The sequence below is a fragment of the Aedes albopictus genome, chromosome 2 (assembly GCF_035046485.1).
Source record: "Aedes albopictus strain Foshan chromosome 2, AalbF5, whole genome shotgun sequence".
NCBI classification, from domain to species: Eukaryota; Metazoa; Arthropoda; class Insecta; order Diptera; family Culicidae; genus Aedes; species Aedes albopictus.
In genome coordinates, this window is record NC_085137.1 from 459263933 (window position 1) to 459288858 (window position 24926).

The following is a 24926-nucleotide window of genomic DNA, read 5'->3' on the forward strand; positions in this document are numbered from 1 at the left end:
TCCTTAAAATTTCGGCTTCCTTGCACCCTTTTTCGCCATAGTGTACCAATTATGGCTAACCCCATAAGGAATGCATGGAAATAGTGCGAAAAGGAACCGAAGTTAAAAAATGTAACCATAACTGGTGCAGGGTTCCTATCATTGGCACACGCTGTAATAAATACTAAAAGTACTTTTGGCTCCGTTTCTATATTTATCCTGTAAAGTATGGAAACTAAGCTATCTTTTAACATATTGATGACATTCGTTGGTCTTCTTCTTATTTTTGTATAAATAGCTTTCCTTAGGTAGTGCCATAATTGGTACACTTACCCTATCTCACGAATAGCTCAAAGTGATATGGTATCAGTTGTTATTCTTGTCGAAATAGCTGAAAATTTCTACATAAGAACAAGTTTAGCTCTTCTGCACGAAATGGAACACATACACCCATAGAGATGGCTCAATGTTAGTGAAATGCCATGTGCCCCTTTCTGAGCTGTGGATACGAAGAACCGCATGCTCTTATTCCCATGTCATTTACAACAGCGAGCCACAGTTGAGTGGTAAGCATCGCCGCCTGTGAATCCTAAGGTCGTAGGTTCGATGCTGGATGCTGCCATTTTTTTTATTTTTTTTTTTTTCTAGAAAAAAGTGACAAATCTTGTCTGCTATTGTTTTGATCTTGTAATATCTTAATGAGCTATTATTGAGTATTTCACCATATTAGATTTTGCTATTATTCCTGTTCTTTTACCTCTTATATCAATCAAACCAATATCAATGTTTGCTCTTCAGTAATTCAATCAATCATAACTGAATATTAGGCCTGTCCACCTTTTCGAAAATTTTCTCTGATTCTCAAGTCCACCCTCATATTTTGATTGACATCTTAAAAGAAGTAACTGGTCAGAATTTCAGCCAAATCCATTGAAATTAAGAGGTGCATCAAATCAATTTTGTGTTTTTCGACTATTTTTGAACTTCAAAAAATCATAACTACACTAAAAATTGTCAAAACTTAATTCTTCAGGCAGAAATTGAAAGCTATACTTGTTTGCTACAACTTCTCCGAACAACGTGTGCCAACATGTGGAAACATGTGTAATCATCACATTTGTAATCAGAAAAACCTTAAAAAGTTGATTTTTTGATAGATTTTGTTCTTGAACACCCTAATATACGTTATAAGTTGGATTTTTCATAACGGCATCATATTCTCCAATGTTTTTTGGTTATTTGCTTCTCTGACACCAATGCTGTAGGAGTTGAGCAAAAATTACTAAAATTCGTGAAAGCCAAATGTGGCCCAAAAACTAGCTTTTCGGGTGCAATCACGCTTTGGCGCGCAAAAAGTGGCATCGCGTCAGCACTGATATGATAGCCAACACCTGTCATCACGCTTGTTTGTTATCACCCGTGGTAGGGGGTAGCCAAGGCAAAGTACAAGGAAGCAAAGCTACTACGCTCAGTATAATTTCGCGCCACAGCGTGATTGCCTCCAAAAAGCTAGTTTTTAGGCCACATTTGGCTTTCCCGAATTTTAATATTTTTTGCTCAACTCCTACAGCATTGGTGTCAAAGAAGCAAATAACCAAAAAAACATGAGAGAATATGATGCCGTTCTAAAATATCAAATTTATTATGTACAGTATCGGACAATAAAAATGCACCAAAACCGTTTTCCCATACAAAATGGTCAACTTTTGATTGCCATATCTCTGTTATCTCTCAACCGATTGTTTTCATTTTTCTGTGACGAACTACAAAACATTTCAATTCTCAAAAACTATTCAAAAAGTTCAATGATAACTATTTATACAAAAGTTACAGATAGGTTGAATTTTGACAATAAAAATGCACCAAGTCAAAAAGTTTTATAGCAAAAAATTGTTACGTCATATCATTATGGTATCTTCGGCAAATATGTTTCTTGTGTAATGACGAATACATTTGCTAAAGAGACGAACATTATATGACTTCATCATTTTTGCTATACAACTTTTTGTCTTGGTGCATTTTTATTGTCAAAATTCAACCTATCTGTAATTTTTGTATCAATAGTTATCACGGAACTTTTTCAATTGCTTTTGAGAATTGAAATGTTTTGTAGTTCGTCACAGAAAAATGAAAACAATCGGTTGAGAGGTAACTGAGATATGGTAATCTAAAGTTGACTATTTTGTATGGGAAAACGGCTTTGGTGCATTGTTATTGTCCGATACTGTATATTAGGGTGTTCCAGAACGATATCTATCAAAAAATCAACTTTTTAAGGTTTTTCTGATCACAAATGTGATAATTACACATATTTCCTTCAATTTTATTGGCACTCGTTGTTCGGAGAAGTTGTAGCAAACAAGTATAGCTTTCAATTTCTGCCAAAAGAATTAAGTTTTGACAAGTTTTAGTGTAGTTATGATTTTTTGAAGTTCAAAAATAGTCGAAAAACACAAAATTGATTTGATGCACCTCTTAATTTCAATGGATTTGGCTGAAATTCTGACCAGTTACTTCTTTTAGGATGTCAATCAAAATATGGGGGTGGACTTGAGAATCAGAGAACATTTTTGAAAAGGTGGACAGGCCTACTGAATATGCTATTCATCAGATTTTTCCACCTACTCGGGTATCCTCGCTGTCTCTCTATTCAGAGGAGCATAGGCCTAATAAGGATGAATATGGACACATTTCCCTAATGGAGGAGAGCGTGCCTCTGGGGCCGACCTACTGATACTGTGCTGTACATATGGATGGAAGCTTCTATGCAAGCCTTATACCAATGAATCTGGCGAACTTAATCCACATGTATATGCTGTGCGAGCAGCTTCTATGCCACCAAGTCATAGCTTTCCATTGGTTCCATTGCTTGATCGTCATCCATTATGGTAATCCTGTTCCTGGATGATCCTTCACTGCTACCATTCAACAGATCTTCAAAGTGCTCCTTCCACCTGGCTGCCACCATTGTTTTGTCTGTCAGCAAATTTCTTTCCCGTCAATTGCACATGGCGGGCATTGGCGCAATCTTGTGTCGCGCACCATTAACAGTTGCATAAAACCTCCGCATATCGTTCCTGTTCATACTTTCCTGCGCTTCAGCAATCACAATCTCTTCGTGCTGCCGTTTTTTTTTTACTGCGGTGGATTCGTTTCTCTGCTACTCTTGTCATCCTGAAACCGCTCTCTGTTGAGCCGATTATCGGCCACTAGCATTCGACTTCTGGCGGCATTCTTTTCATTCGTCACTTGTTGACACTTCTCGTCGAACCAACCATTACGTTGGCGTTGCTGAGCTGTATCTATCACCTCCTGCGCGGTTGTTATTCTTGCTTCATGAATAAATCCCAAACTTTTGACATATTTAATACACATTGTATTTACTAAAGCTATTGAAAAGCTACAAAATATTAAAAAAATCAATTTGTGCAAAATTGTGGTTTTGTGAGCTCACCAACTAGCTGATTAACCGTAATTTCAATAATACTAAACATTTTCTGCACCCTTTCAGCATGATAAAACATGATTCAATTTTGAATGGTTTATAGACGAACCGAAATGAAAAGATCAATACGTACAGCTTCGAGAACATTGCTAAATAACTACTTTTCTATGTAAATAGTCTTTTTAACTTCTCATTAAGGATGAAGAAGTCGTCATTGATATAAAGGTTATCATTGAACATTAGAAAGTCGTTTTCTAGTTCAATGCTAAAATGCTTGGACTGAAAATATACACTCTGTATGTATGATAGAATTTTTAAATTGTTTTTTTTTTCTTATTGAAAAAAAAATACATTCCTTCACATATTTTTGGAACATTTGCTAACATTCAAGGAAATCGTCCCTAAAACTCGCCAATATCTTGAATTTCATCAATCTGACGCAAAACCTACCTTCAGATGATCGAATGGTATTATATTCAGCTTTTAATTTATGGAAAAAGATTTGGATTAGGATGAACAAAACGCAAAATCTGGAGCAACATTTGAAAAGGGCATACAAGCATTGGTAAACAATGACTTCACACGTCGCTCCTGAGCCCCCATCAGCTTATTCACACAAACTAAGACCGTTATTAGATAGAGCGAACATCGATCTTTCGGTGTTCATTTGCGTTCATTTGCGGAGCTTTTTCGAAAAAAGACACAAGACCTCTTGGGCCCTTTTCAAATGTTGCTCCAGAAATATTTGAATTTTAGTAAATTCCCTATTTTGAAAAGTTGTGAAACTCGATATTGAGCTGAAACTCAAAAACTGTTCTACCTAAAAATTTTTGACGTGCGGTTACGAAATCAGCGCTAAATTGTGCTTCAAAAACTTTGGTCGTTGATAGCAGTTCACGACTTTCGTTTTATTATGCAAACTAGTGTAATACTTCCATCCTTAAACACACAAACGAAAAATGTAGTTAATATTAATCAATTCCTTTCTTTCCTTTTCCTTTACCTCTAGGGATCCGCAAATTGCTTGTGACACGTTTCTGCTGCTGCAATTTAGCATCATGTTCTTGTACGAAACGAAAATAGTTTTTATGTACTTTGTCAAACATTCTTAATATGAATTCTTCAAATTCAACATTCCTTAAATTAAGTAAAAACTGTACAACTCACTTAACAAGCAAAAACTGGACAGTAACTTATCGAATGATGCCACGCTATGTATCCTGCAAATTTCGAATAGGTAAAATAGGGTAGTGGAGGTATTTTGGACCGGGCAGGTATTTTGGCCCACCTAGGGAGTTTTATGATATTTATCACATAATCTCTACTAAATCTTGGTAAATTTTTATTGAAACACGAAAAGTATTCAACTGTGTGATGACCTTTATTTTGGATGTCAGTTAAATATGCTGTTCAGTATCAAACATAGAGAAAATGTTTTCACTTCCAATGAAACGCACGGAAAAGCACCAAAAACAAAAGAGGTGACAAATTTGTAGTCGGCTTCGAAGAGGTATTAAATTTTACAAATAAATATTTGTTTCATGTGAATGTAGTTAGGGCCATGTTAGAACTCAAAATAAACTGTTCTTAACCTCGGCGGAGCGATAATATTCAATAAAATGGTGGTTTGAGGTATGGCCAAAATATGTTCAACATAATCAGATGTGGACATATTTTGGACCACCTGCCAGATCCATCTCTCCAGTTCCTTCTAAAGGGAGTAAACATTCATGCCAATCTAATGTAGTCCGAAAACAGATGAATAGAATAAGTTGGGACCTCCCGTGATCTGAGTTGTTATACGTTTATTTCACAATGAGATTGTTGTGGGTTCAATTTGTTCTAACAAATTTTCGCCAAGTTGTTTCATTTCGATTCGATTTGTGCCCTAACAACTTTTCGACAAGTTGAAGTTTTCAGGTGTTCAGTCGTCCAGTTTAGAAAAGTTGTCCTTTTCGGCAATTAGTTGATGACTGAGACACTGTGTTATCTATTGTATGTTTGACAAATTATGTATCATTCAAATTTCTTTATTTTTGATGGCCTTTCCACTCATTACAATATGTGTGGAACGCCTTTATATTTAGCAAAATCACTAGACTTTCACACTTCCTATGAAGCGTTACGTAATTTATACATGGTGACTTACGTCATGAGATAGTTATACGTTTTGCGTAACATTTTTTATGAAACATCATACTACAATGCGTAAAAACTGGCAATAGCAACAAAATTTCATCTTTTTTTACCGTTACGTAATTTTTAAACGTTCCCTGCCTCAAAAAATGAATAGAAAAGATGTAATCGTCACGTAGTTTTAACTATGTTTAAATTTTTGCTGAGGTGGCTTTCATTTCATCAATAAATTGAAGTTTAATTTGGTGGGCCAAAATATGTGCACTTGGTGGTCCAAAATAAAGTCAGGTGGTCCAAAATAGAAGCCCGAGATCCTTCAGGAGTTTTGATATTTCTTGTATTTACTACAACAATTTTGAGTTCTGTTTGGCCTTTTTCGACAGAAAACATGTTGCTCTACGTAATGCCTACTGAAATTATCCATGTTCAGAAGTGGGGACCTTCTTTCTTCGCTGAATTGTTCATCCACTTCCTAAAGCTGTCCAAAATACCTCCCTTACCCTACATGTTACAAGTTTGAAACATAAAAACTAAAGTCTCTGTCCTGTAGTCCAGTAACGACCAGTATTTATACCACTGCGCTGTAGGATCATTATCATATTTCGCCCGGTACCTAAACGACAAAAATGAAACCTCCGTAGGAAGATATTACAAGTTTGAATATGTCAACCAAGAATATTACAACCAGGGGCCTGTAGCATAATCGGGCTAATAATATTAGCTACAAGTTACAAGTTACAATACTAATAATACAAGTGCTAATAATTTGTGTTGCATGAAGGCTCAAATTTCCACTAATATTATTAGCACTTGTAATATTAGTGACCATGAAAATACAAGTTGTTTTGGTTCATTTACCTGTCAAAATTCATCCGACAGTTCACTATTAATTTGAAATGGCAGTTGATGTTTGTTTATTTTCTGCATTTTCCGTGTAACATTCGGAAATAACTTTATTTATTCCGAAGTTTTGCATTATTTATACGATACATGAAGAAAAGCATGCGCTGTTTGGATCATTTTCGGCCGCTCTGACGAAATATTTTTTTACAAAGTATGGCACTGCAAGTATTTACCTAGATGTTTAGTTAAATGTCCCAAAGATTTAATAGTACTGGTTGAAAAACAATGTATAAAGATTTAGCAACATGTATTATGCTTCTTGTTAAAATCAGAAGTGATCTGGGATGCAAAAATTGAGCTTTTGCCTACTTTTATATGTCGCAACTCGATTCGAGTTAGTGTATGTATATTGTAGCGTAATGATGCGCAATACAAGCAATTGATTCAAATTTATTTCGCATCTGCAACTTTACCTGTGCTTATGCAGTGACCATAATATATAACTTTACCAAGAACCTCCAATCAAAGATGGGTATTGTAGAAACTTTGGAGAACTTGAGAGACTCAGCAGAAATTATATTTTGGATACAAAGTGTACATCAACGCAATTTTCTCTTCAATGAGTTTCGAACACATATTGCCAAATTTAATCGTCGAAAACTGGAATGAAAGGTTGACATGTTAGATAAATAACATCTTTTGAGTTCATCAAAATGGTAAATCGATATATTCAGAACTAAATATGACTTCTGCAATACTTTAAATCTAACTTGTAAATTATTCTACAAGACCTTTGAGACTTGTAATCAAAAGTACAAGTCATAGCTAATATTTTATACTTGTAGTTTGTTTATGCAACATACACTTGTAGATTCTACTAATAATATTAGTCCAACCGACTTGTAGTATTGGACTTGTAACTTGTACTTGTAGTATTTTTATGCAACAGAAAATTATAAGTTGCAAGCTACAAGACTAATATTATTAGTAAAATTTTCATTATGCTACAGGCCCCAGTAGGTACAGTAGGACACTAAAATGTCTTTGAAGGTAAGGTGCTGCGAACGACACCGGTCGGTAAATAAGAAAAGGGCACTTGAAAACGTTGAAGCAATCACGAGTTATACTAAGTATATGAATATGTGGATCTTATTAAGCTCATCGAACAAATGGCAGAAGAACAACAGGTGACTCTGGGGCATGTCGTGCATACGATGGCTGCTGGCGATTGAAAAGGACCTAAGAGCACTTAACGTTCAGCTCCAGGGTGTCTAGAGGCGACTGGCGCAGGACTGGGCCCAGTGAAGAAGGATTCTCCATTCTGCGTAGATTCAACGGATCAAATTATAGCTCACTTGGTGCTAGGTAAGTACCGAAACAACTCATGGTACCGTGAGGTCGCCATTCACCGCTCACTATGGGTCACTCATACAAAAACTATCAAAAGTTCGTGAAGTAGTATAACAAAAATGAATGTAACATCCCGAATAAAAAAATACAGTAGAAAAACCGAATGTTGTATTGTAACCGTACTATTTATAACCATATTGTTACAATAAACACCACTGTAAAAATAAAAAATACAAAAACAATAAGATTTAATGTAGACACCATACAGTGAATTGTAAATAAGATTTTTACAATATACTATACGGGTTGTTAAGTATCGTAACAATATAAAAAAATATTTTTCTCCATATATATTTTTTTACAAAACCATACATTTTATTGTAAATGAATTGTTAGAAATACTGATACGTGGGCTTCAATATACCGTACATTGTATGGTACACGTATGGTTTAAAACAATAAAATGTACCATAAATATATTGTTTTTAATTGAATTTCTCTACTGGTTATAAATTTAATCATGGTTTTGGAATGGTTCTCTTTTGTTATGTTGTATTGTTTTACATTAGATAAACCATATAATGTTATATTATCTCGTCATGTTCCTTCGTTAATGGCAGTTCTAGCCAAACTAACCTAAACTCGTCTAAGTCTGAGTAGCCTCTGATTGTATTAACAGTTGAAGCTTAAGCTCCCATGTCCCACCAGCCAAATAACTGGGTTTTGCAAACTAAGCATTATTTGTGGCAACACTTTGAGCGGCATGATGGAACTATGCCTAGCGCGCTAAGTGTTATTAGACCGCTAATGTAGTTGCATGAAGTGGGTGACGAGGTACATAAGTATCATTACAGCGTGCTTAACCGTTATTGTAATATTGAGGCTCCAGTTTGGCTGAACTATGAAATATGTACATAACAACTCATGAGAAAACTGTCAAGTTCGATTCAACTATAAGTTAGGTTAAAAAGCGAAGACGAACTTATATCAGAAGTCGTTTCAGTGTCCAGTCCAGTCCTTATGTTAAAAATGGCTCTACATCAAAGATATATCGCATTTAATTCGGTTGTGCTACAAGGCAAGTTCACATGAGAGAATAAGAGAAAGAATAGTGTTGAACTCATCCACTGATTTACGGTAATCTGGCCTGCGTCTTTCCGGGTTGACCTACATTCGTATTCCTCTCATCGCACTCTACATACCTAGCCCGCCATATCTCTTGGATATGCAGTCCTTAGGACACCTGGTTTACCACTATTTAAACATTTTATTGACTTTAAATAGATGTTTCAACTTATTCACTTTTTTCTCTTTCATTTCCTTTGCAACAAAAATGTCACGAACATGAACAAAACAAAGCACGGAAAAAATCATAAACTGAATAAATAATTAAAAATGCACGGGAAAAGATTGGACCTGATTACGAGTGTCACTCCACGGTGAAAACAAAAAAGTGACACCGGTAATAAGGACGGTGAAAGTGATTCCCCTATGATCAACCCACAACTTTTTCACCGTGGATTCGCAATGTGCAACCGTGATCGATTTTCACCGTGAAGTGACTCATAATAAGGGCCTGTTTCGGAATAGTGAATGGTTCAAACGTAAGAAAAACAGTATAATATATTGTTACATAAAGATCGAATGTAAATGTATAGTAGCTACCAATGTGTACAGCTTTTAGCGAACCATTCCATTACAATACACTATATTGTAGCTAGTACACTGTATGGTACAGGAATGGTTTTCACCAAATACCCTATGGTTATTTTTTATCCGGGATGTTTCCACGCAAAAAACTTTAATTTCTTCAAGTTTTAATATGGGCGTACCTCAAATCACCTTCTTAAAAAAAATATTTCTCACACTGTGCCATAGGGCAGCATGGGATGCCTGGAACTGTTCAAGACAAACAACGGGGAAAATATTCAACAGTAAACACATAAAAGATTTCATTTTGACAAAATATAACATCGTGATTGAGTAAATAATGATTATGTATTTTGTTTTTTATAAATCAAAAGTTTATGTGCAACATGCAAAAATAATGCAGTGAACGGTGGATGGATCCATTATAAGCGGTTCTTTCTCAATTTTAAACACAAATAATGATGGTATCGAATGTAATAATAGAGAATGATAGTTCGAAGATGTCATTAACGTAACAATATTGTCAACTCCGCCCACGGCAACATTTCCTGTGAAATCGGTTAACTCAATTGAGCAGACCAAATCCCAGTTTGTCGATAACAAGGAAACAATCGCAAAGAAACATAGTGGAGCAGGGCATTAGCGCTTCAAAATGCTTGTTGGTAGGAACAAGTAGAGCAGAGGCTTATTGATTTCTTCAAATTCGACTTAATGCCTAGGCAATCATCAGCATCGGCAGCCATGTAGGATATGTTACTCGAAATTTCAAAGTGATAAATGTCACTCAGTCTCTAAAGCGAATATTTGCATGCAAAAGTATCACAGTGAGTGGGATGATGCACGTTGACTGCAGAATTACTTGTTTTTTATCACTTCAATAACGCGAGGCAAACAATCATTCAAATCCGAAAAGTCAATGATTCCTATGAAAACTTACTGATGCACCATATCACCTTAATCAACTACATTTGTCGACGACTGACAGAGAAACTCGGACCCAAATGGTTTAAATATAAGCAGCAATTCCAGGGCTGTTACAACAGTCGCAGAATTCGCGGTTTTTGCGATAATCGCGATTTTCGCGGATTTGTAGCGGATCTATGTAGCCCGACGTGGATTTCGCGGATCCAACAAATTTGGTCGCGATTTTCGCGGATTTGTCTGAATTTTGTCGCGCATTTTGCGGATGCTTATATGTATGGCTTTGTACAATTTAAAACCGCATCGCAGTCGCCTTCCAGCAAAGTTGTTTTTTAATTTCTCTCAATCGCATTTCCTTCGAAGCTTCTGTCAAACATTATCTTGTGCAGCTTCCATGTAGGGTAGGGTATGTGTATCATCAGTAATCTCACGCTCCCAAATCCATCCTATAGAACTGTTATAAGGTACACCGGGGCAAGTGCAAACGGGTGGGGCAAGATGAAACGCGAAGTTTTGAAATAGATTTCAATACAATTTGGAAATATATCCTTCGCTAAAAGATTGTTTGAATCAAAAACTATGTGTAATGGCGATCGAACTGTTTATCATCATTAGAAAACATCATGTCAACCCGCTGTTTCATCTTGCCCCACCCGTTTTAACTTGCCCCGGTGTACCTTAATGGAAAACAAGCGATTACGGCACCAATTGATTCCGTTCTTTTTGTTTTCATGCGTGCTAACTTCTAACAAAAATACAAAAATATGAAACAAAACAAACCTTTGTTTTTCGTAGGAAAAAAATGGGAGCCACACAGGATGAAATACCCTAGTTGATGTTCCAAAACTAAAAAATAAATTGAAATTAAAGGGAAAAGTTTTCTAAATTGGCTTCTTTGACGGTGTTGAGATAATTCCATAATTCTGAATCTACATGCCAAACTGGGCCGAAATCCAAATTTTCATGAATTTTGGTGAACGGGAACCTATTTAAAAATCAATTTGAAATTTGTATGGGAGCGATCTGATGAATCACCCCTCGTCGGATTTTGTACTGGGCGGAGCTGTCAAACAGTTGCCCAGCTGTCAAAAGGTGATTTGAAAAAACTCTGACATTTATTTTAGGTATAAAAAAAAGTTCTAAAAATCTGAAAAAATCATAGTGGTTCAGAAAAAGGTGGTCTATCATTTAAAAATATAAAATCATTGAATTTTTCTTAATTTAAAAACCCAATTGAATAATAGCAGATAATACTATTTTTTTGCGAAGAATAGGTCACGCAATTTTATTGAAACGATCTTATGGCTTCGAAGAAAATACAATGTAAGCAGATAAGTGGTATCTCTGCCATTTCTCGAAATGGTATTTTTCAGAAATTAGGGGTAGGCGGGGCATAATGATTTCCTTCAGCATGTTGTCATCAAATAAAGTAAATTAAGCGAAAGTAATGTGTAATTTCAACGTCTACTCCTCATTTGAACCTTAAGGCTTTTTACGGCATCATCAGCGCCGGCAGCCATGTTGGATATGTGGCTCGAAATTTCAAAGTGCTGCAGAATTTACAGTTTTTAATCAATTTAAAAACGCGAGGCAAACAATCATTGAAAAGCAAAAAGTCAATGATTCGTTTGAAAGCTGAGTGAGTGACGCATCAAGACATTTTAACTAATAAAAGCTAATCGTTGAAATCCCAGAAAAAGGTATAAACATTGCAAAATTTCATGTTTTTCCAAAACGTAAAAAACCGTGAATTGCGTTTAGGGGGTGGAGCATAATGAGCTCCCTAGGTGGGGCAGAATGATCAATCCATGTTTTTACATAACCAAATGCTAATTGACCATTCTTGTCAATGATAAGGCATACCTACAAAAGCCCATGAACATTTGAGGGGATTACGGGGTTTGATTTGTAGGGAACTGTGGGGTTCCAAAAAGTCTACTGTTAAGGAATTTCTATACGGCGATAATATATAGAAACTGATTTTTTCAAGCTAACAAATAGGAAATTAATGACAAAACCTTATATGCCTCAAAACAGAGAAAATCAAATCTGAAATTCCTTTGGTTGAAATGTTTACCATTTTCATTATTTTTTTCACTAGTTGCTCAATTTACCCCACCCTACTATGAAGTTTTTAATGTATATTTTTCAACAAAATATTTATATAATACATTTCATTGACCCAGAAAATATCAATAAACTTGATAAATAGCCAGTACGTTGTTATTTCGGTTCCCAAAATCATATTTTAGTTTTTTTTTCATGAATTTCGGTGCCCGGGAACCTATTTAAAAATCAGTGTGAAGTTTGTATGGGAACGATTTGTCGCATCACCCCTCGTTGCATTTTGTACTGGGCGGAGTTGTCAAGCAGTTGCCCAGCTGTCAAAAGATGTTTTTAAAAAAAATCTCTCTGAAATTGATTTAAGGTGCCAAAATGAAGTATCAAAAATTTGAAAAAAAAACATAGTGGCTCAGAAAAAAATTCTCTTTCGTATGAAATCAAAAAATCAATACATTTTTCAAAATTGACGTCAAATATTGGTACCGTAGATTTCTTTGTGTTAAGTCATTAACATCATATTTGATAGCGTTATTTAGTTGTTCATGCATTATTCATCTTAGTACATTACGATTACAGCTCGCTAATGAATGGTTTGGGTTAAGAATGACCCTTATGCACAAGAAGGATATAAATATTGCTACAAATTTGAAGAAAACTTTTTGAATCAGTTTTGATTTTCATCAACAACATTTCACCACAGACAACAGACGTAAAACCTTGAACGATTTTCATGGAAATCCATCGCCCAGTTCACACTACCATCACCTGGTGGAAAAGTTGCACGAATCACTGTGTTGTGCAATATCGTCAACAGAAGGCGCTAGTGTGAAACGTCAAACGCATAAAAAAAACGATGCTCGCGCCTCTGGTTGTGAAAGCGACAACTATGAGAATTTAGAATGATCGTTAAAAGCGTGGTCGATGGAAATTTTGCAAGTGTTACGTCTGTTTTTTCTGTGAATGTCACCATCAACATTAACCCATCCAACTACCTGTGTGGTAGTGGTTTGTGTTCAAATTCTCCTTCTTAAGAATTTGTAAGAACATCTTTTGTTTCTCCGTATATGGGTAGGCTTCCAATAGGTATCGTGAGGTGAGATATAATTTGGAAAACTATAGCGTCGAACACGTGGGTATTCAGTACAACTATCTTAAAAGTAACTATTATCAGTGGATCTTTCGTTATAAACGAACACCATATATGGACCGTAATGTAGACGGGTCAACAATACCGCATACTGTTCGAATTGTATCCCGAATGGGTGGTTAAGCACGTTTTATGGTTAAGCCTGGAACACATAGCGTCCGTTCCGTCGAGGTTTGCGTTTTTTTGACAGTTTTCCCATTGGAAATCTGTCAAACTACTGTCACGCACACGCAAACGTATGCATTGTGTGGGGCACTTTATCGTTTATGCGGGTACAAATATTCTGATTTTGACTTCCTTGGCCAGTGTCGCCTTTTGCACTGATTTTGTGGGTTCTACTGTGCGTAGCGGACAACCCTATTTTAACTGCCCAGCAGTGCTGCATTATGTTAGTGTCCTACTCTGACAGTGAATAATATTGTGTAGGAAGGAAAAAGGAAGATACGCTTTAGACCCTATGGGCTTAGTGGGCTTCGTTTTGTGATTGATTTTTTTTTATAGTGAGTATTGTAATAGTCCATTTTACGAGCCGATTTTATGAATGAATTTTGACAGGAGGTAGCGTCCAATAACCCGTAAAAATCAATATCATCATCAACATTGTTGTCACTTCGTAAAATGGCTCATTGACAAGAAAATATTGCCCGAAACTTGATTTATTTTCGAATTATTCAACAGATCAATACAACTATGAATTTGAAAAACGTGCTCCTTTTCAAGCTATGAAACCACAAAATTGTTGATATTGCTATTGATATCCACGTGTTAGGACGCTACCTCCTGTCAAAATTTCATTTTTTAAAACGGCTCGTAAAGTGGGCTAATCCATCAATATTGTTGTCGCTCATTGTAGAACTGACACGCTCTAAATCCTATATCCATCGAGTAATATCCCTATAGGGTAGAAGCATCAGTTTTGGCCGGTCAGGTGTTTTGGCCATAGTGCGCGTGTTGCAAATTAAATTAAATTTGATTAAAAAAATCAAGAAAAAATAATTTTTCTTAAAAAATCAGCTCTTATATGTCTGTTTTGGCCAGGGTGTTCTAATTTGGCCACTCCAGTAAGAAATACATGTGATTAGCCAAAATAGAAATCAAAGTTGAAAATATGGCCAAAACTGACGCAGTGCTTCTATTACTGCAATACTGCAAAGCAACAGTTTTCACGAAAAAGTCATTTCGTTTTTTGTGCTTCGATATAACGTACACTTGCGCCGATTGCGGAAACAAGGATAATTATGCAACAAACCATTGATTTGAGTGATTTCGTAGTTTATGTGGGGGTTATTACTAGAAATAATGAAATTTTTCAATGTTTCACGTTATATCTAAGCAAAATGTAAGTTATATCGAATTCACTACGGGAGAACAAAAATGTTATTTAAGACAGTTCTTACAAATTCTTAGCACGGTGAATTTGAACACGAATCACTACACCACAAGCATTTGGATTAGACAATTAAGTTTATATTGAGTTCTCCAAATTTTATCTCACGAAACCTATCACAAGCCTATCCATATACGGGAGAACAAAAGATGTTTACAAAGTTCTTACAGTTTTTTATGCACGGTAAATTTGAACACAAATCACTACCAGGGAGGCTTTTTGATAGGTCAATATTTGAACTTGAAATTCAATTGAATAACGGCTTTAGAGCAATTGGGTTGTTTAGTGAATAAAATATTGCTATTTTCTGTAGCGTAATCGAAAGAGCTCATTTTTCTAAGTATAACGTGATTTTATCGGATTCCAATACCTCTGTTTTGATGGTTGAATAAACAAAACAGTTTTAATTTTCGTGGATAGAATGACAGTTCAATCGATAAAGTGACAGTTCGACCCGAACAAAAAAATTTCCCCATACAAACTTTAAATGCTTTTTAAAAATAGTTCCCGGATTCCAAAAATTATGAAATTTTGGATTTCGACTAAATTTTGGGCGTAGAATCCGATTATGAAATAATATGGATACCCCTAAAGAACCCAATTGGTGCTCTTTCTTTCTGTCAGGCAAAATTATTCAAAAACGTTACTGCTCGGAATCGGTCAACAAATTTCTTAAGCGATTCTTCTTAAACACAAAACCGGGTTTATAGTAGGGTAGCGAACCACTTGGGCAGCGGCCGGCACTCTGAAAAGTTTTCACGTCCAATCTACATGAAAAATCACGTGGACGCCATCTTGCACTCACTTTGCCCTTCTTACATGATTCATGTGACTCTTACGTAGAGCCACGTCAGAGTCACCTCGATTTCACGTACCAGTTACATGATTATCATGTGTGAAAAATTGAGTGGCTGCAGAAAGTTAGTACACAACATGGCGGTCATCATTGTTTACCTACTAGTTTTGCTCGTTTTGCTACTCGTTGATTTGATTTTCTCGGTAAAAATCGAAATTAAAAGGTATGTAATAGATAATAAATCATACACACAATTCAAAAATTAATATTTTGAAAAAGATTCTTCTTATTAACTGGTATTTGTTCTTAGAGATAAAGTGAAGCCATCGGACATACCTACTTGGAGCACAAACTCAGTCGACGCTTGGAGCTGAAGCATGAACGATGTAAACAAACTAATCAGTGAATTATTTGTATTACCGAATTTTTGCAGTTTTTACGTATAATATAATATGTATTACATAATTGAAGGATAGCAAAAATAAAGTGGCTTTTTTCTTGATTGTTTGAAAGAAATCAGCAAAAACATTCAAACAAGGCACCGCACCATCGCCGTAAAGTTCACGTGATAATCATGTAACCGTGAGTTCCTCATTTGTGAGTGCCGCCACATGCTAGTCAGGTCATTGTTACATGAAAAGTTAGGTGGACGAAAACTACCAATGTTTTCATGTAACTTGGACGTGAAAACTTTTCAGAGTGGGTATTTTGGGCACTCTTCGCTATAACTCAGTCAATTTCAAACTTCAATTCAACTTACAATTGACTTGAAATTTTGCACACGGCTAGATACCTACTATACGTATCTCATCGCGTTCCTAAAATTGTGTCAATTGGTTCAGAATTGGCTGAGTTATAGCAGAAAAGTGCCCAAAATAGGACCCCTGCCGAGATGGTTCCACTTCCCTATCAAGTTAAACAAGTTATAGTTTTTGCATAATTTTGCCCCACTGTACCTCGACTATAGAGGCTTGTAGCAAAAACCTAACCTCATCGAATTTTCATACGATTTGTAAACATTGCCCACAAATTTTTTTTAGGGCAAGGACGGCTTCATGGACCGCCGCCGAAGGAAAGAAAGAGAAGGAGATAATGATGACGTCAGCGTGCAAGCACTCATCGCTTTAGCATGTCTAAAAATAGCGCGTGACTTAAATTCCCGTTTTCATTCTTTTCCCGTTACTTTGTTTCATTCATGCACTGGATTACATCGGCTCGCTCAGTCTTCTGTGTAGGAGTGAGCGAGCGTTAACAATTGATATACCATTCGAGAGCGACGCCCTTTGATGGTGTGGGTGTCGCTGCACCACTATCATTATTCGCAATCGTAAATACGCGCAGAGTAATCGCTCGGCTCGTAGTAAAATCCGTCATCGTGTCGGCGGACGAACGGTTCAACACTCGGCAAAATCAATCCATTGATTAGACGATGGTTACACTTGGTTCACGTCGTGCGCGTTTTCCGTGTTCCCTCTAGCAGACCTCAAGGTTTTGGATTTTGTTTTGTGTGCTCAGTGCCAAAGTTGCTGATTGTCGGAAGAAAAATATTGCTGCCCGTATGTAGAAGAAAAGAGTGCGTTAAAGTCTATCTCGCTGTTCAGCGTGGCATTGCGGATTATCGTTTCTGAATCAGTGGTCCACAATAAAAAGGTGGAGAAGGTGCTAATTTTTGTCCATTCGTATGCTTCAATTGATGCGAGACAAAATTGAAAAATAAGTGACTCGATGAAGAACGAAGAAGACGTTGAACGGCGAAATAGAGCACACACGCGGTTTTTTGGTGGATTTATTGTGACTTGACCTCGGGAGTTTCGGTTCGCTTGGAAAGATTTTATGCTGCTTGTGGCATGTGAAATTCATAAATGCAGGAAATTATACCCGGAAAAGCTACAAATATACCATGTTCGACGCCCGAATAGCAGTGTTTCTTTTTAATTAATACGTAACCAAAGCGGTGCCGCAAAGTGTATCTCTTCAAAGACTGATAAGGCGTTATCGCGATTTTGAAGTGGAATATTTCTCGTTTCGAACAAAAAACGAAACTTCATCGCAACAATTCGTTTTGCCTGTGTTGAATGCGACAGCGGTATTGAATAAACTTACGAACAATTTGCGATCTGTTTCAATGCGTGGCGGAAATCGACATCGGCACCCTATAAAGTTTTTGCCAGACATCCGCAAAAAAGCACTCCGCGAAGAGACTGACAAAATTGTTGAATGTGGTCGGTGAAAAATAATATGTATAGCACGATGGCACACATTTCAAAAGAGAAGTATCACGCGGTGTCTCTATAATAAGTAGAATTTTAAGTTAAATGGAGCATTCTCAAGAATAAGAGCTTTGGTCCCATTTTTGAGTAACCCCAAGTGTTCCATATGATTGTTTTAGGAAGACGCCCTACAATATGATAAAAAGTGTATTATATACCCCTCGATCGGATCTAGACTTCGGTTTTAAACCTGAATCAGAGCTGACCCTGACTAGCAATAAACGAAAGAAAACGAATTTAGCTCCGACCCAAATTGGGTCCATAATTGTTTGTATGGATCGTAAAGCTAGACTTGACTTCCCCTTCCCCCTTATGCGTTTTGTAATTTGTATACGATTCTTTAGCAATTTACTTGTAGACAAAAAAGATCCGAGATCTTTTGTGGATTGTGGAAAGATCTTGAAATCCTTGCAACCCGTCTGAGCTCTTGTATGGTGAGAAGGTAAATTCTCCGTTTGCGAATAAATAGTGCAAAAAGCGAGGGTATTATCATTATGATTCCTTGCCTGATTTTATGGTGTTCATGCAACATTTTTTTTACTGTTTTGTATTTTGCTCAAACACCACCAAATCCTTGCCTCATTTATAATACCCAAGCTATTAATCACTTCTATTGAATAGTCTCTTTCTATCAATATTTGCGCTGCAAATCCCTTCCCAGGATTTCACTTGGGTCCATTATTTCCAAGGATTCTAGCAATTAATAACATATCAGGAATTGATCAAGTAACTTTTTGAGACAACAGAGATTCCTGCAATTCTATAAGAAATAAACTAGGTGTTGCAAACCAAGATATTTTTCTAGTGTCGTATTTCCTACAACGAATGAAAAGCTCGCTCACAGGTCGTTTTATTTAGAGAATTATTTGAGGAAATATTTAGTAAATACCAAATACCAAGGTATTCAAATCTCGGCAGTACAATTCATACGTTTTCTTGCAACAAATTATCAACTAGAATCATATGTAGGATAAGACAGAGATGCATGTTGCAAGCTCATGATCATTAAGCGTTCCGAAATTATTCCAAAAATGATCATGTGTTCATGTTCAGTTCAACTGAACAAAATCCAGGCGACTAAATTGCTGGCGGTGTTCAACAGAGACGTCCATTTTTTCTGGATTTCGTAATCATGTTATGCCTGGTTTAGACTGCATCTGCGTTGCAAACTTCTCAAACTTGTTCAATCCATGACGTGTTTAGACAGAGCAAATGACTTGACTGTCCACTTGCATGCTCTTAAGGGCTGTTCGGGCTCGTTTGGAAGTTAACCATCAATGTAAACTTCTTTTCCCGATCAGCCTAGATAGCTGTGTAGTGTCGGTAGCGGTTGTCTCAATTGGCTACGAATAACACTACGGACCGCCTGATCCAGTGGTAAGAGTCCACTAAACAGGTGACCCCTAATTCATGGTGTTATGCGGCTTTATGCTTACCGTGCCAAGGAATGAATGGTTAGGGGGGTCTAATAAAAACCTAACCACAAACGGAGCCTGTGGAGAATTAAGGTGTCCTCCACAGTATTACGCCCTTACTGCGCTAACCGGAGCAATGGCGCAGTGGACCTTGCGTTTCTCCGAGATAATCAGTTGCCCTTCTTAAGTCTCAAAATTGAGGCTAAATAAGGGCGAGGTTATTCAATTGTTGTTAAATAGCTTACATTAATACCTATATGGGTTCGCTTAATGCGTTTTCGCCATTGGCGTTTTTCAACTGACACCGATTTGGTTCGTCGTTGATGTTTCACAACGACAAAATGCTGTGATTGTGAAGAGTGTAATCCTGTCTAGTTTGGGTAGTGGCTATGGCAGGGAAACCTCAGATCAATTTTCAGCGTAAAAAAACGTGTGTAGCCCAAGTGGATCTACTTCAAAAACTTCAGCTTTGTTTTTTTTATTATAGATGAAGTGTCGTGCCTCGAGCATGCTATATTTTAGAATAACGTTAACAGTATGTTTCAACCTTTCCTTATGGATGCCTTCAAGCAAGCTCTTGTTTTCAGCATCTTTTTGCTGATATTTGGCAGTATTGCTACGATCATTATATCATCTGAAGTAGCTCCAACATTGATTTGAGATGCTTCAGTTTGATTGAATACTTAGGCAGTACTGTTCATGGGTAACTTAACATAGAATTGCACCTAACGCAACTCTGCATGAGCAGAATTTGTCATGAGTTGACTGATTGGCATGTGTCAGATGAGGAATCTCCATTTGACCTTCTTTGCACTTTTGAGTGTTCCTTCGCAAACTTTGCGTATTCAGGCGTCCCTGCTCAACAAACTAGGGCACCTGTAATAATTGGTTGCGATCTCATTTTATGGATAACTCGCTTCCATTGCTACTCCAAGAGAGTTTCATTGTGGTTTTGTACCTACAACGCACTTCATTGTGGTATACCATAGCTATTGCTTTGAACGAAGCTTGTCCTCTGCGGTCTGTGCGGACCGCAAGAGATATTCCTGAATGGAACTTGGACCTGTTCCAAGCTCTAAATATCTTCGGTTAAACCAGTCTTTTGTATTGCTACGAATCTTTAGCTTCTACCCCGAAGATTGTAGCTATAGAATCGATTTAGTGAGCATTAAAAGCTCTGCTTACTTCAAATCTCCTGGAGCGAATGGGGCTTTGTCCTATTTTTCTCCAGAAGGATTTGAGTTTTTCAAACATGTTTTGAACTCTTGTAGTTTTCTATTGGGTATTTTCATGGCGTGAAATTACTCTGTAGTTTTATCCCGAAAGGGTGCGTGCGTTGTAAAAAGAAGGAATAAGTTCCAGATTTATCTGGTTACCTCGTTCTTTCTGAAATGCTTGAAACGCATTGTCGATTATCACATCTGTGATGTTCGTCTGGCTAACATGCCTGTTCATGTGAACTCACATGTCTCCCAATTTGGGATGTCCACAGTGACTCTTTACACAATGTTGTATACGTTTTCAAGAAAGCACTCGCTCAAACGTAGTTTTTGCTTGGGTGATTTCTTGAATATTGAGGATGCTTTTGATGACGTGCCTTTCTATGTCATATTGAAAGTCGCATGACGTCGCAAGCTACCTCCAATGAGCTATAGGCTCTCTTTCGCTTATGCGTTTTACAGTGTCCTTTTCAGGGCACTGATTAACCCCGTTGTGGTATGGGCTATGAGCTCTCGTTGCGCTTATGCGTTCATTCCCTCTTCTAGGGCATCCCTTCCTATTTCATCACCCTTCCCGTTCCCAATTCCCATCCCTTGTCCCATTCTCCCTCAGGTAAATGATGAAATAGGCTCATATGTATGGCGATGGCACAAATGTCCCAAATGGAGGATAACGTGCCTCAGGAGCCGGCCTTCTGATACCTGATACCATGCTCTTGAATGCATCTCGGTTGAAGCAAGTTTTACATTGTTCAACTCGTGCGGCGCGTAAGCAAACTGAATTGAATTCATCTAAGTTGACAGATGCTTGAATTCAACTCACATGAACCGCGGGCTTAGACGAGGCAAGTGAGATGATTTTGTTTGACTTGAATGAAAAAGTTCAACATGTTCAACTTTCGTTCAAGGCAAGTCAGTTGCTCAAGTGAGATGAATGGTGGTGTTTACACGTTCAATTCGCATTCAATTGGGCACTTTCCATCAGATTGAATCAAGTCACTTGCACTGTCTAAACCAGGCATTAGACTTCGATTGAAACGGAGAAGGGGCCCTCAAATTGATAAATGCTAATGGCTGACGATTTACTGCTCACTATCAAACACTTGTTTACCTGTTGATCGAGCACATCACAGAGCAAAGACATATGCAGTGATATTGGATGGTACAGAAAAAGCTTTTTTTTGCACTAGACAGGAGACGTAATAGATTCTAAGAAAAATATAAAAGTTTCAATATGAAACATCAGTGAATACAAATGTGGCAGCCACAAGGCCGACTTGAATCCCTATAAGCGCGGATTACTCACGCACTAATCTTGAAAATTGGTTAACAAATGCGCCTTCGTGCAACCAAACCAGGATAAACAAATGCAGCTTTGATCGATCGCGTTCAATGCTTTGTTCGACAGATTTTTGCTTCTAAATTTTGTAAATTGAAATTGGTTTTCATTTTCATGACTTACAATTTGAGAACACCAAACAAACAAAAATTATAAAGAAATGCTTCAATTATTGCCAATTGCAAATCTTCAAGAGTTTAATTGCGAATACATAGTCTTCAGTTTTGGAACTTTCTTGTTAAAGATTTTGGATTTGAACGCTTACCGCTGTTACTTACTTTTCATCCTAATTGTTTTAGAATGTTTGATGCTGCGCTTGTTGTGTACATAAATTGAAATCATTTTTTGTGAATTTTGCAACTTGTTCTACTCAGGTCGTTGAACAAACTTGGTTGCATTGCGACCGAAAATCTAAATAGGAGCTTAAACTTATTTTTAACAAATTCCCCCTGGCTTCTGTGCTTTATGGTTACTTTTTTATTTTCTTGGCTACTTTTTCAAGTATTGTGTTGGGTGCGAGATTTTTTTTTTTCCTCCCCTGTTGGGGAAATTAAGCCAAGGGTGAGAGATACTTGACATATTGCTAGAAAAATGTGAAAAATTGAAGTTATCTCAGCAAGAATCCAAAGATATTTTTTTAAACTAGCTTAGAAAGTCACCAAAGATCTGAAAGATTTTATCACACATTTTGAGTAAAACATGAAAAGGATTTAGAACCACCAGGCTTTTTTGAAAACTAACTTTTGTTATCAATTGGGGAAAATTACAATGTCAATTGTATGAAGAACTAGCTTTGAGTTAAAGTTCATGCAAATTAAAATAATTAAAAAGGAAAGTCAATTTGTCTTGTTTGGAGATAATGAGAAACAAGAATTCTTAATCATTGATTACTGCTCATTTACCCAGTTTTTTATATGTTGCTTCATTGTTAATTGAACTCTAAAGGGTAAAATTGCACGTAAAATACAGTTCATGAATACATTTTGGAAGAAATTTCTGTCAGAATACCTGCTGAACTGCTCCTGCTCATGTAATAATGAAATGGTTGAAAAGCTATAGGGCACTGCATGAAATTATTCCCTTCTCTTTCACTCTTACAGAAATTTTGTAAACAACAAGGCCAAGAAACGTCAAAATCCCATACAAAATCAAAACAGTGCGGTGCCCTATAGAATGTTATGGTAGATCTTTGACACCTCTTTCTGCCTCGTAGACTCCCCATTTCTCCCTTTAAATGTTGCACTTTTTTGTGGTTTCTCCCAGGACAATATGTTGCAAGTTCCATACGTCCACGTGATTCATGAAATCTCATACAAATTTTTATACATACTCAAAGGCACAAATCAAACAAATAATGCAACGACTTGCAAAAAGAGTCAAATTACCCAAACTAGGCGCAGTTTGTTCACAAATTGTTCGAGTTTAGTGCCCGTGAAAACATGAGTAGAGGTTCAAGACAGAATCCGTTCACATATTTGTCCAGGAATATTTGGAACTGATTAACACTGGGAGTTTTTTTTTCAAATTTTGTTCACATCAGAGACACCGCGTCGTGATAGTAAAATCTCGCGAATGCGTGAGCGCGAATGTGTGCGTACTTCACAATGAAAAACAGTGCTCTCCTTCTCTATCCTGTTCACCTTCTATCGCCGTCGCTCTCCCGGTCGCACTCGCACTCTCGCGAACCCTCCTCCCATTCGCGACTCGCGGCGGGTGCTGCATATGTGTTTGTGAGAGCGACGCAACCGACGACGGTACTGTGACAGCGACAGGACAGCAGCGGAAGAACGTTTTTGACAACGCAAAAAAGAAGAACGAAAACAGCCTTCGTTCGTCCGTCCGCGCGACGTCGTCGACGAATTTCACCACAAACAAACCGCGCCATTATTGAGAGCAAGACGTGTGTGCTTTTTCGGCTCGGTACGGGAGGAGATTCGCATTCAGAGTCAGTCAGATCAGAAGTTGGTCCGGTCGGTCGTCGGTCAAGGAAAAAATCGAGTGTTCAATCAGAAAAAGCAGGAAAAAAAACTCAGGTTTTGTCCGAGGGGAGGACGATTCAGGTGTGTTCATTAACGGCATTTATTTTGATATCAATCTGTAGGATTTTCGCCTGGAATAAGGTGTTTGTAGCTGAAAGTGAAAAATCATCAGTAGAACTTGTTTTTATCGGGCAGTGGGAAATCCCGCATTGCTGAGCTGCTGTGGATTCCCGGAATTTTTCTGGTGGCAAAGTGCTGGTGTGGAAGCAGGAACCGCCGAAGGAATGTGAAATTGCGGAGTTAATAAACTAGTGATGTGCTTGAAGTTAAATTTTTGGTTCGTGAATTCAAACTACGAAAAAAACTCACTAAAAAGCAAGGAGATTGAGTGAAGAAATCGGTGTTGTGGAATCAAATCAGTGCGAAAGAAAGGAGAATATCGAAAAAATCTATAAATTACGCCTGCAGGAATTTACCTCGGAGGCACAGTGAATAAGAAATAAGAAAACAGTAAACACAAGGCGGCGACACCAAAATGGCTGGTGTGTTCGATTTGGAGCTGCACGATGAGGATAACATTCGTGACTCAGACGATGATGTGATCGAGGTCGATGATGTAAGTACCTGCACTCTAATGCTGGATTATAATGTAGCTATAGCTCTTGTCCCAAATCCTATGTCCCTGTAATATGGGAAATCAGGTACCTGCTCTATCACTGTTTGATATTTTGTTTTTACTTCGTACTGTATTGACGACTCCTCCAAGGCCAAAGAAAATCGAGCTTCGGGAAAACAATGTCTTCCTTTTGTGGGGGTTGTTCGTTGTGGCCTCGAGTTGCGGTATTAATCCGATTCGGGTAGAATATCATGTAGGGGATTCTGGGGTAATACGCACCACTTAAGGAAGATGCGTCCAAATGCATAAAAAAGGCAATAATTTATTGGTTTAATGCATGCATTCATTGCATATACTTTCATTCTAAGA

General features: G+C 37.3%; 1 protein-coding gene across 6 annotated transcripts in view; it reads left to right on the plus strand.

The window, feature by feature from the left end:
- The first annotated feature begins 17098 nt into the window (after positions 1 to 17098).
- The window catches only part of LOC109418942 (ribosomal protein S6 kinase beta-2), a 189508-nt gene continuing 181680 nt past the window's right edge, over positions 17099 to 24926 (plus strand). For 2 of the 6 annotated variants that reach the window (XM_029877741.2, XM_029877749.2), the window contains exons 1-2: positions 17116 to 17274; positions 24064 to 24557. In XM_029877741.2, coding sequence (XP_029733601.1) covers positions 24477 to 24557 — 81 coding nt within the window. In that variant the 5' untranslated portion in view covers positions 17116 to 17274; positions 24064 to 24476. Of the gene's footprint in view, positions 17378 to 24063; positions 24558 to 24926 lie in introns of all 6 variants that reach the window. The other 4 variants (XM_029877748.2, XM_029877743.2, XM_029877744.2 and 1 more) reach the window with 4 other exon arrangements.